This window comes from Rhinolophus sinicus, linkage group LG01 (assembly GCF_036562045.2).
Source record: "Rhinolophus sinicus isolate RSC01 linkage group LG01, ASM3656204v1, whole genome shotgun sequence".
Taxonomy (NCBI): domain Eukaryota; kingdom Metazoa; phylum Chordata; class Mammalia; order Chiroptera; family Rhinolophidae; genus Rhinolophus; species Rhinolophus sinicus.
This window is the reverse complement of record NC_133751.1, coordinates 178,273,554-178,291,434: the sequence shown is the minus strand read 5'-3', so window position 1 is coordinate 178,291,434 and position 17,881 is coordinate 178,273,554. Positions and strand designations below refer to the sequence as shown.

General features: G+C 37.9%; 1 protein-coding gene across 4 annotated transcripts in view; it reads left to right on the top strand.

The window, feature by feature from the left end:
• Positions 1 to 17,881, top strand: part of SATB2 (SATB homeobox 2) — a 237,890-nt gene that overhangs the window by 78,638 nt on the left and 141,371 nt on the right. For all 4 annotated transcript variants that reach the window (XM_074339726.1, XM_074339725.1, XM_074339724.1 and 1 more), the window contains one exon: positions 7,914 to 8,090. In XM_074339726.1, the coding sequence (XP_074195827.1) occupies positions 7,914 to 8,090 (177 nt within the window). The remainder of the gene's footprint in view (positions 1 to 7,913; positions 8,091 to 17,881) is intronic.

Here is a 17,881-nt window from a genome sequence, read left to right as displayed (position 1 = left end):
CTTCAAGGCTGGACATGAGTAGGACTGCAGATAAGCCCCCCAGGGTGTGTACAGTTCCAGGGCGTCGTGCTGCCAGCCCCTTGAGTTGTATACCAGTCCAGCTCAGGGCCTTCCTGGTGGTCTGTTAGCAGTGGTGGTACGTGGCCCTGTGGTCTGGTGTGCTTCCCCCAGAGAACGTGGAACACGCTCCTGAATCCACTTGTGTGGATCATTTCCTGGCAAGATTTCCTTGTCTGCCGGTGCTGAATATAATGCAATAGGGCCAAAGTGAGGCAGATAAGTTCAACCGCTGGGGTGTCATGGGAAAAAAACCAGAACTGACACTGCCTACTAATGGTGGTTATTAATGTCTAGCTGGAATTACATTTTATTAAACTGAGCCAATCTTTATTTGGAGCTGGCTATTGGTCAACCTTGGGGGTGGAGAGGGGAGTGGGGGCCTGAAGAAGATCTAAGTCCAGCCCATGTTGGAGACGGAAAAGGCGGCCCTCTCATTCACTCTAACTGGATGTTTCTGACATCAGGGAATTTAGTTTCTTGGGTCGGGCTTGCTATGGCCAAGTTCCCAGGTGTAGCTCAGGCTTTTTTGTTTAGATAAGTAGCCACACTGTGCCTTCTGTGTGCCTGTAAAATCCTGTTTTGCAAACTGCCAGGCCAACTTGATCCTGCCACCACATTTCTGTAACTGAAGAGTATTGAGAGACCTGGAATTTATCCTTCAGCCTTCAGATCTGACTTCAGGTTGCATTGTGACCTCTTTGTTTGGGGACAGGCCTGGAATCAGAGGTCTGGAATACCAGATCCATCTTTCTTCCCTAGCACTTTAAGGTCAATTTGAGCCTTTGGGGTAATAAGTGAGAGAGGACCAGAGTTTACCTGGCCATCCCCACCCCTGGCCTTTTTTTGTTCTTATCTTCCAAAGTTAAGATCTGCTTCAGGGGCTACAGAGTAGCTTTTGGTTTTACTAGACAGAGTTATGAGGATAACATATTTCTTGAGGATAATCTTACCCCTTCTCACGCCACCTCCTTGCAGGGAGAAAGGCATCAAGGAGCTTCATTGTTGAAATTTTCGTTGGAGGTCTAATCCTGAGATACAAGCAACTGGGTCATGGATGAACATGGAATTGAATTTCTGCATATTTAGCTCAGTTTGTCCCTTAGAGTAATTATTAAGCAGATTTTGCCTTCTTCGTAGTATTGACTCTGTTTCTCCACCTGTGAACGACCCAGGTTTTCCGTGTCCCACCTCTGTCTCTGCTCCAGCTTCGTCTTCAACAAGAGTTAAAAATAAAACAAGCAACAATAACAAATGAATTAATCCTTCAGAGAATCTGTAGTTCACAAGCAAAGGATGGAGAGGAAAGTAGCTTAGGGGAGCCTAGAGGACCTCTGGTCCACCTATGGATAGCTCCCTTGCCCCCCACCCCCCACCCAAAGTTTTTGCTCACCCTCCATCCCAAGACTGGTGAAAACATGTCTGTCTTTATTTCATTACCTGAAACTTCTTCTATTAGAAATTAATCTGTACAAAGCTACAGTGTATTTCTTTTACAATGAAAATGTATCTAAAAAGATTAAAGCACTACTAAACCATTCAAACAGTAAAGTTTAGCATCTTTTTATCTCTTTGGAATTTTTCGAGCTCAGCCCCTGGGGAAATGAGTGGCAGGAGTGGAATGGTGGAATGTGGAGCCTCTGGCTACCAGAGCTCAGGAGGTTGGGTGCTTGGGAGAGGGCAGCAGGGCCCGGAAAGAGAAGAGTAAGGAAAGATACATTTGATCCATTTGGGAATTTTGCCTGGGACCCCAAGGAGGAGGTGAGGGACACCTCATTCCTCCTTTCTGTTTCTGGTTGCAATTCTTGGTGCTCAGACTTGCCTTTATTGTTTTAGGGTAGGAAGAAGTGTCCAGAGATTAATGCTGGCAGGTTATTTCTCTTTTTGTCTGTGTGACTGTGATTGTTTGAGAGAGGGGAGTGGGCGGAGAGAGAGAAAAAGAGAGAATGAATATGAGGTTATAGAGCAGGTATGTGGTTGTGTTGTTTTTCTAGTAAATTTGCAATAAGGAAAAAAAGTAGATAGTTGCCACCCGTCACTCCTTTCTCTCCCCGTCTTCTGGAAGACCCTGTATTATTTATTCACTTGGTTTACTTGGTAGAATTTGTTTCAGTGTTTCAGGGGTTCTACGATTTATTGATTGTGGTGGTTGCTGAGTGTGGTGCTTTACTTCAGGTCCAGGTTTGTCCAAATACCAGATATGAGAGGCTCTGCCCTAAAGCCTTTGTAATCTTCAGTTTGCTGTGGGACTTTCTCGGGATAGAACCAGATATACTGCCAGCCAGAGGGCAGGGAGTAGCGTCTGTGGTCGCCTTCCTTCTCCAAGTACCTGGTTTCAGGAGCCCTTTGAAAAAGGGGAGGAGACTAGTTCTTATAGTTCAGGAGGCAGGTCGAAGAAAGAGCGAACAGAGGATCCAAAAGGGCTGGGGAGGAGCCCGGAGCCCATGCTCACCCACATTAGGATGAGTCTTTCTTTGTCTGTGAGTGACTGAAGGTTAGGCACCTGTTTGGTTCTTCCTCTGTGTCTAGCCTGACGGGTGATAGGCCCTCAAAAGGCAGGTGCACTTGCAAGTAATGCAAGTCACCCGTTGGACTTAGCAAGTGGTGAAGGGGGTCCTTCACTAAAAGGCCAAGCCTTTACATTTTTGTGGGTGTGGGTTTGGGAGTGTTGTTTTCAACCCCCAAGAAAACAGCATCCTTGGAATTTGGAGTCGGCTAATCTGAACTGCTCTTCTTTGGCCTTGCTGTGTTTCCTTGGGCATGTTACTTATTTTTGCATAGTTTCAATTTCCTCATTTACTAAAGGAGAATGAGACTAACCCTCTCCCAGGGTGCATGTGGGGGGAACATGAAGGGGCGTAGGTATGTTAGAGTAAGGGGTGAGTTAGGAGGAGCTATGCAAATGAGAGGTGGGTTTTGTGTCCTAACTTTTGTGGGAGGCAGTAGAATCCTGCCATTTAGACCCCTCACCGCTGGACCTTCTTTTGTCTTTCATTGTTGAGGTTAGACACCCAGAGAATTAAAGAATACTTGTTCCTCAGGTCCCTTTCTTGCCAGTGTTGTGGCATTTCCTGAAAACTATAATTGTTCTTTAAAATGAAGGGAAGGGGAAAAAAGCCTTTCTCCTATTCATGAAGTTGGATTAATGTAATTTGGAATGAAACAATAACATACAATTTCCTTGATGATGCAGAGAAGATATCACGTTAGATTGTGGAGTATAATCAAGAGTGTATCTGTGCTCAGTGCTCCTAAGATCTGGAACACAGTGGAAAATTAACTGAGGGGCATTCCAGAAATGCTCAAGACAATTGCTCCATTGTCCTAGCTATCAGTTTTGGATCAATCTATCCTGTCAGGAAAACCGTTGTGTAGATTGGTGTTTGACAGATTGCTTACAGCAGCTCTGATAGAAAGAAAGTACGAGGCACATGTATAATTTTAAATTTTCTGGTAGCTTCATTTAAAGAAAAGTTAAAGAAACAGGTGGAAATAATTTAATAATATATTTTATTTAGCTCAATATATCCAAAATATTTCTATATGCAGTTAATTGAAAAATTGATGGATGGTATGTTTATTTTTATTTCTTTTTTCATATGACATCATTGAACTCGAGTGTGTATTTTATCCTTACAGCATATCTCAGGTCAGGACTAGCCACATTGCCCATGCTTGGCCACATGTGGCTAATAGCTATTATCTTGGGGAGGCACTTTTGGAGTATAAAGGACAGTGCTTTTAACACTTGCACCTTTTTGTGATGGGGCACACTGAACATATTAAGCCATAATTATTTGCATCTTATATCATCAGACCATTCAATGATTATTAATAACATTTTTATTCTGCAGAAATGCTTTTTAGTTAGTATCGTGGCATTGACTGTGGGCCCTGAAAAAATTTATTTGTCTCTTTTTTTCCTCTGTACAATGGTACTGATTTTGAAAAAAAGAAAAACAAATAGGTTCCATTGTTTGAAGGCTATCTGTTAGCAAACTTAACCTTAACTACATTACTTTGTGGAATCCTCACAACAGTTCTGCGATGTAGATATTATTTGCATTTTGCCTAGGAAGAATGTGAGCCCCAGAGATGTCAAATAAGTTAGCCAAGGTCACCCCCTCAGGTGCAGAGTGGTGGTGCCAGGATTTGATGCAAGAGTTGCCTGCCTCCTGACGTGGAATTGGTCACCACCACCTTTAACCATCTCCCCACAGGACTCTGTTCGCATGGCTCTAGTGGGGAAGATCAGGTTAACTCTATATAATTACACACACATCAGAAATAATGTCATAATGAAAATGACAATTTGAGCATCATAACTAACGACAGTTGGGAAAGTGCCTTTTTGTACTAGAGAGAGTCCCAGGCGTATTTTGCCTCTATGACAACAGAATTCACCATTTATCCCAATTGGCAGAACAACTCTTAATTTTTTTGCAAATGGCTGGGGCTGTGTGCCTGTCCTTTAGATTAAGCTACTTGCTTACCTGCCACAATTGTAAAAGGCTTAGCGAGGCTTACCATGAAAAGGGTTCAAAGTTCTCTTCTTGATCATCTGGAAATGGGTCTGTGCTACAATAAAAGAAAAAATAAGGCCATAAGCTCTAGATATAGGCTAGAAAAAGAGTTTCTTTTTTCTTCTTATTTCCAAATTTTGTTGTAAATACGTTTTAGTTTTACATTGCTCTTCTTTTATTGGAACTTATCTTTTAATTCTTCCCATTCTTATTTTTTGAGGTGCTTTCCAAGCACTTTTTTTCCTTTTCATCCATTGTCACTTTTTTTTTTCTTTCTTTTCTTTTTTTCTTTTCTCCCCCCTATATTTGCCTGGAGAGAGTGGGGGGACCAAATGGATAAATATCATTTTTTTGGTATATATTTATAATCATCCTTTTATAGTTTTCTTTCCCAGGGGATTTGATGTTTTTAAGCCTTTTTAAAATCTGTGTCTTAATTTTCTTCTTCCTCACACTTCACCTCAATTTCAGTGTTTTACTATTTCTCATTGCTCTTGTCATTGTCGCTAGTAATTGAATCTATTTTTCCTGGTTCCCTCTTTTGTAAAAATTGCATTTCATTGTAAAAATTTCATAATAGTTTAGATCAATTACATTCTAGTAAAAAGGTACATTTTTCTAGGGATTAAATGTAACCTGTTGATGATATTGTTTGGCCTCTTGTACGCATGGGCCTTCCGAACAAATTTTATCATCGTACATTCTGGTTAATATTGTTTTATTTTATAAGTGACCTCAAACTCCTTTATTCCCCCCCCCCCCCTTTTTTTCAAAGTAGGCGATGCCTCTGAGGGATGGCTGCTTGGTTTTTGACTGTAAGGAATTACTGTTATTATGTCAGATAACAATTGCTTACTTCAGTCACTACCTAACATGTTTAGGAAATATTTTGGTAATCGACACTTTCAAAACATAAATCCCTACATGGTGTAGACCCCTGTGCTTTAATGTGTTTTGTATCTAGCTCATTGAACTGATAATATTATTTTTAAAAATTGGTAAGGTCTTAAGTTTTTTCAATTGACTATACACTTGAAGAGGATTTATGGTTCCTAAGTCATGGATACATGATCGCTTATGGAGCAACTGGATTCATTTAAAGGTCTTATCTGTAATTCCCAGATGTGTGACACTCAGGTGTTGACATAAGGAACTACACATGGATTTTCAGCCCTGAAACTTATGTACACACAGGAATTAGTGGTGAAGTAGCTTATGGCACCACTGACTGCATGGCCCTAGGTGTGCATATATTTAAATCATTAAAAATAGAAATCCACCTGCTTCCTCGGACAAATATCATATACCAGTATTTAAGAGTTAAAAGGTCTAAATGGGGGCTATTCCTTGCAGGTCAGGAATGGGCCGTATAAAATGTCATTGTGCTTGCTTAGGAAGAGTTCACAACACCTGCAACTGCACTGAGGACAGGACCCACCTCTGACTTGTTCTCACTTTTACACTTGGCACCGTGAGGGCTACCTGGCACACAGTAGGTGTTCAGGGAATCAAAAACTGGGTAAATGAATGGCCACAGAGATATTTGGAGGACATCCAATTTTTATTATTCATCACATGTCTTACATAGATGTGGGGATAAACTAGGCATAAATAAATAAGCATTTGATATGCCAGTACTGTTCACAATATAAAAAGCTATTTTATAAGGCACCATGTGGGCAGATTAAATTCTCTTCTTTGTCTAAAACTGTCAGTCTGCTCCACCCTTATTTCCTTCTTTCCATATATCTATACCCTGGATAGACATTAGTGCTGTTTTGTTGTTCTTAGGAGTGAACACTGAGTCACTAGTTGTCTCAGGTATGGGATGGTGTGACTTGTGAGACTGTCAGGCTTAATAATAATTACCATGATCTTCAATGATAACAATTTTTAATGAGTATTGTTCTTGTTAATAATGATGATATTTAATAATTACACCCAATACTTATTATCTTTAATAATAATAATTAGCACATGGGAACCAGTTGTACCATTGTATTATCTTTAGAACAAAAATCTAAATCTGTGAACTGGTAGTTTGCAGAGTGTCTGCTCCCACCCTCTGATTTTCAGATCAGAGTGAGTCAGGAGGCTTGTAGGGTCTGTGCAATAGGGAAGGGCTTCTAGAAGAAATCTTATGCCTTCTATGTGTCAAAGACTGTACTCGCGTCTGTCATTTCACACAGAGGTCTTATTTTTAGTGTGAAGTGCCTTTGCAGTGACCAGCTGATCTTCTGTTTCCCCCATTTCTCTGCTTGCCCATCCATCCTTCGTAACTTTTGATTTTTCTTGCACAAAGAGAAGACTCAGAACAGATCCACAACATACTAATTTGTGTAAATTAAATAGGGCAGAGTCCATGTTTATTACTTGTATGTTGGTAAAACTTTGATCTTCTTACGCCTTGGCTGTGTTTAGATTTAAATGCCTGCATAACTTTAAAAAAAATTAAAAAAAAAAAACAGTTTATAAAAAATCTTTGGCAAATTAAACATTTTTTAGGTTTTCACACTTTGATACAAAGCAGAGAAATATTTCAGTGACAACAGATTTCAACAGATTTTCAACTAGACTAATTTGCTTTATTCTTTAGCGTAGTTTACTTCTTTTCTCTGAAAACACAAGAAGTGATAATCCCTTTCTAATGGTAACTGGTGTTAATGTATAAAATAATAATTAAAGAAAGACAAAGTTTTGTATTTGGATGTATATTTTTACATTAGTTAACCATCAGTTAGGCCTTTCATGAAAAAGGTGTTTTCAGGATAATTGATGACCTATTTATCAGGATTTAGAAAAATAAAAGGTACAGGAGAAACTTCTTTTAAATGCCCATTGACTTTCTTTTACATATTCACATACTAGTTTAGGCCCTGGAAGCAAATCTGTCTTCCTACTAGGTAATTTACAGCATTTCCAGACAAAAGCAAATCTGATCTGAAAAATACTATTCCTGATTAAGTTAATGATAAAAACCATAGACAGGAAGGGTGCAAGTGTCTAGAAGGTTGTTTCGCCCTTACCTAAATGCAGCCTATGAACCTGAGGTCTCTCAGGGCACCTCTGCCTGGTACACTTCACTTTTTAACGCCTAGAATCTGAGGGCTTCTGCCATGGCCCAGGGCAATTCTGCTGCAGTCTGATAATAATAATGGAAGGGAGAAAATCCACAGCTTTCCCATTAGTCCCACTGACTAAGAGGCATGTTTAATCTAAACCACTGTCGATCACAGATGAGTGACTTTTATAACTATCTCTTCCCTTCTCATCATGGTGACTGAGATTTGCTTTGTAATGTTTGTGTTTCGCTCTTGAATTTTGTCCCTCCAGGTTTGATGATTCCTGTCTTTTGTGTGGTGGAGCAGTTGGACGGCTCTCTTGAATATGACAACAGAGAAGAACACGCTGAGTTCGTCCTGGTTCGAAAAGACGTGCTTTTTAGCCAGCTGGTGGAGACCGCGCTCCTGGCCCTGGGGTACTCCCACAGCTCTGCAGCTCAGGCACAAGGTATTAATGCGTCTCCCTCTCCTCTTCATGCTTCTCCTGTGTCATGATTTGAGGAAGAATGTGCTCCCTGAAATAATTCTCCAAACAAGGGTTGGAGGAGAAAGGTCAGATTTAGCATCTTTCCCAAACTGTGAACAGCAGAATATTTTTTGCAGAGTCTTGTTTCCTGGTTTCTTTGGGGAATAGGAAGAATTTGACCAGCACCTCTAGAGCCACACAAATCAACTTGAGTTTCAAAGTGATCATCACAGGTTTTTTTTTCTTTTTGCATTGATAATTGTTATTTTTCTTTAAGTCCCCAAATTGGTATTCTCAGAGCCAGTGCAGACATATTTGACTCCTAACTTAAACTTTAATACATGATTTATAAACATTCAGTTTTAAAAATATATTTACTGCAGCTTCTGCACTTTACAATCCACGTTTTAATTAAATAGAAAAACGTAGATACATCTTTCCGTATTTTTGTATCTTTGAAAACTGCTCTGTAGTTTTGATGTAATCCATTCATTTAAAAAAAATCTCAGTGACTTTGCGATCAATTTCTCTTACCTATTTAATTAAGTATTAAATTTGCATCATTATTTCACTGTGTATTGTACAGCACTGGAGAGCCCATTGTTAGCTTGTGTTGCTTCATTCTGAAGCATAGCCCATTGTTCTTTCATGCCAAAGAATTGACAGAACAAATAACAAAAATACCTCCCAAACCTTGAAGAATGGAAAAAAATTTTTTTACCCGATGGAATTATTCTTGTAAAGCTGAATGATTGAATTGTGTTTAGGATAATGGTTATAACTAAAGGAGAGAAATATGTGACTTCCAGGTTTTGTTTTACGTATTTCATATGTATATTCTTATAATTTATCATCTTTATTTAACCTTTGTGTATGTGCCAAGGATCTTTGCTATGTTTTTTATGAGTTCCTCTTCATATAATTCCTAAGAACTAGCAGTCATTAGTCTGTTTATTTAAATAAGGGAAGGATGAGAGATTAAGCAATTTATTCCAAGTTACAAATATGGTGACCTAGGACATGGGGTATAAATTCCCAAGCTCTAGACTGTGATTCTGTAAGCAGATCATTACTTTTTTAAAAATGCTTTAATTAAGTATTTAAATTATATCTTAGTTCTACCAAGAAAGCAACCCATCCAAAACCAGGGGGTCAGGAATAATTTCCTAGGGCAGGTAGTATCCATGGATTATTGTGAGTCCAAGTGCATCCTGAACCAGAACGCTTGGCCTGTCTGGTGCCTTAATACAGCTGAGTCGTAGAGTCCGCTGCTTTGAAAGCAGTGTAATAAAGGATGATTCATTTCCTTTCTCTGAGGACTTTTCCTCGTGTGAGGGATTCAAAAATCTGATCTCAAGCAAATTGCATACTGGCACCATTGCTTTTATTTCATGCTACTTGCCTAAATGAAATAAAGGAACCCCCACCTCCCCCCCCCATAAACTTTTCATGCCATTTTAGGGATATTTTTCTCTGAATGTAAAGGTCATTGTATCCCACTGCTTGCATCCTGGTGTGCCAGCTTCCTGTTTGACAGGGCTATCCATCTCAGTTAGCATGGCTGCTCAACGCGCCGTGAGCTCACATGTGGAGCCCAGAGCACTAAGTGGCCAAGATTTGATTCTTGGCACAGGCTCAGGGAAGGGGCTCTCAGGAAACTTGCACTAGGGAGCCACACTGTTCCGTTCAGTGGCGTGAACCGAGAGTTCTGCACACCCAGGTGAGATACACTAGCAAGAAATATTGTCCACAGTAGAGGATTAAACAATGGAAAAGTCAAAAGCGAATATTTGCTTCTTCAGTTTTTGAAAACCATGGTTAAAGAATACTAAATATTAAACTTTTTAAAAGTTGAGTCAACATTCTGATTGTATATCGACGTAGATGGCAGATATACTTTATTTTGTAGGTAAGCAAAAGCTTCATCACTAGGTCCTGTACGGTAATCTCACAGAAGGAAACAAAAATTGCAGTTTGTTTATTTTGTTTTAAATTATGCTACTGATCTCTGACGTGGGTAAATGGAAAAACTTCAGATTGTTTATTTTGATCTTTGTTGTCATTCAGATCATCAAATGTGTACAGTTTGCTGCATGTTTATTACAGGACAAACAGAATGCATGATAAGACCGGTGGTTCATGTGCTGGACCAACGGCAGGGTGGGAGAAAGCCAGAAGAGGAGGTAGAACAAAATATGACGGCATAGTCAAGGCCTGAGGTTTTATGTGTCTAGTTTTCTCTTTTGGTTTGGTTTGGTTTAGTTTGTTTGTTCAGTGTTTAGGTAATTCCCCCACGATGGGGAAGTCACTGACAAATCCATTCATAGCAGCGAAACTGAGTGTCCTTAAACCCTTCTTCAATTGCTGGAAAAGTTGGGCAGAACTAAACTGCAAGGAGAGTGGGTTGCTTGAGCCTATTTTAAAAATTGAAGCTCTTGAAACAGGATTTTTCATTTTAATGTGACCAGCAAAGAGTTTCAATAATGGACTTGGAATACTATTCAGATTGCCTTTAAAAGAGAAAAAAAAAAAAAAAAAAAAAAAAACAATAGTAATGTCATTATTTTGGAGTTTTGCTTGTAAAGGATGATAGAAATTCCACTAAAACGGAATTCAGGGATTTCCAATCCCTCACCCCCATCCCCTTTTAAAATAATAATCTTCTTTATTTCAAACCAGATATTGGAACCCAAGACAGGATAAGGGCACAAGATACTGTCATAAATCATGGATACTATGCTTCTAACCAACCCAAACCCTGCATTTCCCAGCACACATACCGTTAACTGTGATTTTCAAGGACATGAGATGCAGGATTCATCTGATCTGCTGTTTTGCATATGCAAAAAAGCTGAAATATGGCAGGCTCTTTGCATTTCCCACAATAGATAGGCTAAGGTCTAATGAACAGCAAGTGTATTTTACACTATATGGTGGATGAGTCTATGTTTCTGAATCAAAACTCTAGTCTTTGGGTTAACCTAGGGTATTGCTGTGCAGTAAAGCCCACGCTCCCCAATTAAACTCATCACTCGCTTTCTTCTTTGTTCATTCCTTTTCATACTTTCAGTTTTGTCCCATAAGGCTTTTGGTAATAGCCATGGACCTCATCCATTGTCCAGAGAGTTCTTTATCCTACTGATAAGTAGCTCTTCGTAGTTGCTAGTGTGGTTGATGGACTTTGGGTGGTGGCCTTGATGGCGATGTGATTCCTCCCTGTGTGTCTTTGATTTGTAAGTGGGCATTGTCTCCCTCCACTGCTTTCTGTAAATTTTAAATAACTTTTAAATTTTAGTTTTGATCAGCAAATGTAACTGAAAATAAATATGCCAAACAATAATAAATAAACAAAAATCCTTTCTGGCTGCTTACTTTTGGTATCATGGGTATATAAAAATTATGGGTTCAAGAGGAGGTGTATTAATCACTATTATTTCTCATTAATGTTGGAGTAATTAAATTTATGCAGTTATTTAAGAGATATTTTAAAAAGCAATAGAAAAATGCATTTCATACAGTATTATGTGAATCAAGCAGGGTGCCAGGTACAGTCTCGATTATATAAAATTCCATTTACGAGGTGTGATAAAACATATGGTGAATGTTTAAATTAAAAAAATTAGGGGGGTGGCCTAGCCTTTTAGCTCAGTTGGTTAGAGCGTGGTGCTGATAACACCAAGGTTGCCTTTTCAATCCCCACGTGGGCCACTGTCAGCTGTGCCCTCCTAAAAAAAAAAAAAAAAAAGAAAGCAAAGGAAATAATTTATTACAGTAAAATACACATTGCCATTAATCCCCTTAAATACTCCCTCCCTCACTTTGAACACACTATCCCATTGTTCTTGCCACTTTCTGAAGCAGTTCTGGAAGTCTTCTTTTGTGAGTGTCTTTAGTTGTGCTGTCCTGGCTGCCTTGATGTCCTGAATCATTTTGACTTTGGGGAAGAGCCAGAAGTCGAATGGTACCAGATCCAATGAATAAGGTGGATGAGGACACACTGTAATGTTTTTATTTGATAGAAATTGCTGTATACCAGAAGCGATGTGTGATACGGAGTCTTGTCATGATAGAGGATGATTTATGGCACACCTTCTCTGAACCGTAGCTCACACTCGACTGACTGCACTGAACAAGTTGAAACTTGTCACATACACTGTTACTAAGATTCAGTGTGCCGCTTCCTGTATTGAAGATCCCTGCCTTTTTGTTGGATGGTGCTTGGCAGCAGCATTCAACGTATTTTCTGGTCACAACGAAAGGTTCCATGTCACACATCGCTTCTGGTTCGGTAATTTCTATCAATTAAAAAAATTACAGGGTGTCCTCATCTACCTTATTCACCGGATCTGGCACCATGTGACTTCTGGCTCTTCCCCAAAGTCAAAATGACCATGAAAGGTAAACATTTTGAATTGATTCAGGACATCAAGGCAGCCACGACAGCGCAACTAAAGACACTCACAAAAGAGGACTTCCAGAACTGCTCCAGAAAGTGGCAAGAACAATGGGATAAGTGTATTTAAAACAAGGGGGAGTATTTTGAGGGGGATTAATGGCAATGTGTCTTTTACTGTAATATTTTTTTTATTTAAACATTCACCATATTTTCCGATTACAGCTTTGTATATGCATAGAAAAAAATGACAAGGGAAATATATTAATGTCAACAGGGTGGATGGTGGGAGTATGTGGAATCTTATTTTTCTAATCAGAAAAAAATATATATAATAAGTATGAAATTTTACCTCCTCCATGAATTCTCTGAAAAAGTTGGAAGTTATTTCTATCTTATTCTCCAATTTTGATAAGCAGTTCATTTGTCCTTATTTTATCTGTGTGAAAACTTGTATGTGGTATAGATATATTCCTGTTGTTTTTTTCAGTTTAAGATTTATAAAAATATCAATAAATCATTAATGAGCCTCTGTGATGTATAAACCAAGGCATTTCTTAGAGTCTTAATACTGTTAGGTAACCTTGATTGAGCAAATACTGTAGTCCGCACTATTCTAAAAGATTTACATGTACTAACTCATTTAATTCTCACAACACCTCTTTGTAGTAAGTTTTGCTTCCCATTTTGAGGAAACTGAAGCAAATAAAGAGGGGAAGTAACTTTCAGAGGGCACAGGGCTAGAGAGTAGGAGAGCTGAGATTTGAAGCCCAGTGACCTACCGCCAGAGCCAGGGTTCTTAACCACAGTGCTGGCCTGTGAGAGACTCGATCACTGGGCCTTTAGAGTTGGGGTAGCAGGCAATTATTTAATACCCCTGTTTTACTTTTTGACATAAACCCTAAAAAGCTGGACTTTTTTGTGTATGTGCTGTCAAAGCGAGCACAAGTTAGGACCTTTCAGATTGCATTGTCAGTGAATTCACAATAATTACATTTATTTGCTAATAATTACATATATTCAATAATGATAGATTATACATATTTAATTTCCATGATGAAATATATGGAGATACTTTTTCCAGGTAACTGAGACAGACTTCATTAAAAACAAACAAGTCAACAACAACAGAAACTTCACAGAATTATTGTCTATTAAGCCAACTCCTAACCTTTATAGTAGTGCCTATAATAGGTTGAGTAATTCCAGTAACGATTATTGTTTACAAGGCCAAAATGATTCCTGAAGTGAAAATAAAGCCCATTCTTTAGCAATTGTAATCTTCAAAATAATTAATCAGCAGTATTAAATGCCTATTCTGTGCCAGTCACAATTCCAGGTTCTAAGGATAAAGAACTGAAAAAAAAATCTTGCTTTCAAGGAGCTTGCATGGCATTTCCGGTAGGCATTCATTTGATATAGGAAGAATGAATAAATGAACTTGAAGGTATTATTTATCACCCTGGAGATACAGTACATGCATTCCTAAAAAGTGCCAGTTTACTTTCTTCAATAATTACATTTGGACACATGGACTGGCAACTATTTTGTTTCCTTATAATAGTAATATATAGCACAATGTGAAGTCTATGGGAACTCAGTAAATGTTTGTTGACTGAATGAAAACAGTTTTTAAGGTTCATTTTACTGAACTTTATCCATGAAGAATTTTTTTCTCTTGTGCATTGCTGTGAAGTTGGCTCCCATTCATGAATTAGCTATTCTTATCAGAAGTGAAATATAATCTTACTCCTTATTGATCACCTATCACCATTTCCAGAACACTCTGTGTTGTCATTCCGTAGTCAGTGATGTTTTAGCTATGCTCGTGGTGGCAAAACACTCCAGTAATAACTTTTGGAATAATAAGAGGTAGTTATGCAAAAGGTACTTATGGGATTGCTGGGATCCAAATTCTTCTGATATTTTGTCAGTATCTACTTGGACCTCATCTGTTTGAAGGCATTATATGTTAGGAGAATAATTCCAGTCTATGACTAGAAACAGTGATAAAAATAAGTAGAATAAGATTTAGAACCAAAATAGTAATGATATTTATATATAAAAAAGAATGGCTTAGTTTCTTATTGTTTATTTCTTATTATTTTATAATTATTTATTATATACTTTCCAGTGGATTAGATCTTTACAACATACTATTGGGAAGAACTTTACATAGTAACTACTTTAAGGTAAATTTCATCCTCAGAAATGAATACACTTTCATTTTAAATTGTTCAGTGTTTTAATATTTTATTCTGAAATTCTCTAAAATGTTTTATTATGGAAACATGTGACATGTAAAAAGTAGAGAGACAAGCATATTAAGTATTCAGGAATTCATCTAGGATCAACAATTAGCAATTCATGGTTAGTCTTGTTTCATCTCTGCCTCCACCCATTTCTCACCTCTCCCTTATTGGATTATTTTAAAGCTCATTTTAGACCTCATATTTTATCTGCAGATATTTTACTAAGTATCTCTTAAAGATAAAGCCTATTTTAAAAACACATATATGTTTAGTGTTAGCCATGTTTATATACATATATATGTGTATATATATATATATGTGTATATATGTGTGTGTGTGTGTGTGTGTGTATATATTTAATGTTTGCTTATTCAAATCAGGAGCCATACAAATCTATGTATTACACTTGGTTGATGTGTCTCTTAAATCTTTGAATCTATGGGTTTTCCATACTCTGAAATTAGAAAAAAATAAAATTAAACTTATGTTTGCTGTTAAATTAATTCAGAATTATTTTTGTTTTGCTAAACTTAATGGCAACCTAACCCTATAAATGCTTGCAAATACTATGATCTCAAATAAACAATTAGTAAGCTCAATCATAACCTTGGAAAGGAATTCAGAAAATCACACTTTTTTTTTGAGGGAGGATGGTTAAAAGACATAGGTTGTCTGAAGCCAAGTTTTTCATGTGCTAAAAGTTTGACAGTCTCCCTGTTGAAAATATTTAAAATGATCTCTTGCCTTGTCTTGCTTCTTTGGTTTCTTTCTTTGGCTCTTTCTCTTCTCCCCCCTTTCCTCCCCTCCCCCCTTTTCCTTTAATTAAACGCTCATGTTTGGGAGACTCTCGGCAGTTTTTTCTTTATAAGGGCAATGTTGAAAAAAGGTGCATATTCAGAAATTTTAGGCCTTGGAGCAAACTTTTAACAAACAAGCTGCTTCTTAAAAAAATTCTGTGGCTCTCAAAAGAGAGCTAAAAAAGCTACCCCAAATTGCTGTTAACAATGTCTCAACCCTCATTAGAGCAGGATGGGCCAAAATGTGAAACACTGGCTGGGCGGACGCAAATCTCTAGCAAGCCGCCTGTACCCTTTACCTCCTTTACTACATAAAATTAAATATTCCTATGCGTGAACACATTTGTTCCCTTGCAGACAACAAAACCTGAAACACTGCTTTTTAACTGAATGCCAAGGGGAAAATAGTGCTCATCTTACTTTCTTGTTTAATATATACTTAAGAAGGAATATCTAATATAAATGTTTATCGTTCTGTATTCCTTATATTTGTTTCTATTGTCACAAATATGTGTTATTTGAAATATATAGATACGTAACTATGGCTCACGTGGCAATTTACATTATTGCCTGTATGTAAATTTGTAGAAGATGAAGACCCTATCCATCTTCATTTGCTGGATGATGCCTAGCAGTTGAGTAGGAAATAGTTGAGTAGGAAGTACAAAAAAACAAACACACAAAAAAATGATCTGATCTCACTTTACCTCTCACCTTGCAATTTCTATCTGCCCATTAAAAAAAAATTGTATCATTGGAAATTATTAGAAAAAACTAGCTCATTATTTCCTTCATGATCATAGAAGTGTTTAGCAGTGTTTTCAGTTAGCTGTTTTGTTTGGGGATATTGGACACAGTGGTCATTAGCTTTGGTGTATTTTTTAAACTTTTTAAAGTCCTTTTTCTCAGACTTGAGGCTTGAATGCTTATCACCTGGGGGGGAATGATCATCTTGGTTCTACATTTTGTCGTTCATGTACAGTGATTTGGGTTAAACCGAATGACTCACCGTGATATACAACTTTTATTTAATAATTAAAGAATGTCCCATTAAAAATACATAACTTTGAGGAGTTAGGAGTAGATACAGTGTATATTGTGAGTCATTTTTTATTTCATTCCCTTCCAAAGTGTAACTGTCTTTGACTACTGTATCGATTTTAAATGCATGGTACATTCATATGTTACAGACCCAGATTATTTTGTGATTTAAGAAGATACAGTACAGTTTTCATTCGAGGAACTCATTTGGTAAAAAACACATTCATTAAAACACTTAAATGCTACAGTAGATAGTGCTGTTACCTGTTGGGTAGACCCTTTATGTTTAAAGCATTCCTTTGATACAACTCTCTGTCTTGGTGCTATATCACCATACTCCAACTTTAAAGAAAGTCGATTTTGACATTCATGATAGTAGAAAAATCCTTGGCCATGGAGCATTTTGTAATATTAAAATGTTTTTTTAAAAATGCCCTACTTCCTTTTTCTCTTCTTTTTTATATGGAAAAGAGCTCTGTCATCTAATTCTTATAATTTCAGTTAATTCTTTGTGAATTATCAGAATTACAAGTTTTTAACGTCTTATTTTAGTGCACATTTTACATTTATACTTTGTCCAGATTTTCTCAGATACAATATTATTGTATTTTAAAATCCTTATGGGATCTCAGCTGCATAATAATCCATTCATCTGCATCGGGTCAGTAAGCGGGCAGTTTGGTTATCACTTAGTTAGCTTGGCACCTGAAGGGGAACCCTGAGAGGTGAGGGACCTCTTCTATCTGCAGTGTGATACAGGACAAGCTCCGTGGTATTGGGAGGCAGGGGTGAAAAGCCAGCATTCAGCTGGCCATTTGGTCACTCATAGGCACCTCGGTTTGGTTTCTGAGGTGCCAGGTAGAATTCACATGGTTGTGATGAGCATTTCAAACCCAGCATTTTGAAACGCAAAATTTTTTTTTTTTGATGGCAGCTTTGAGAGTTCTAAAGAGTCTGACATAAGGCTTGACAGTGCATACCGTTTGCTTGCTCAAAAGCAGTAGTTGGCAAATTATGTGTGTCAGTGAGAGAAAACACAGAGGTTTTCCTCTATCTGTCTGCCTCTTATTGGTTTGAAGAAATATCTATCATCCAGGACAGAACAGCAAATCTGCAGTACTGTTTTACAAGCTTGTTACTCAGGTTGGAAAAGATTGCTGCAGGCTATATGCAAACACACAGCACCCGAGGTTCCTTCCTCTCAGCTTCCAGCTCACACTCGGCAGAGAAGTACTTCTGACATATTCTTTCTGTCAGTTTTGTAAATCAAAGAATGAGATGCTGGAAAGC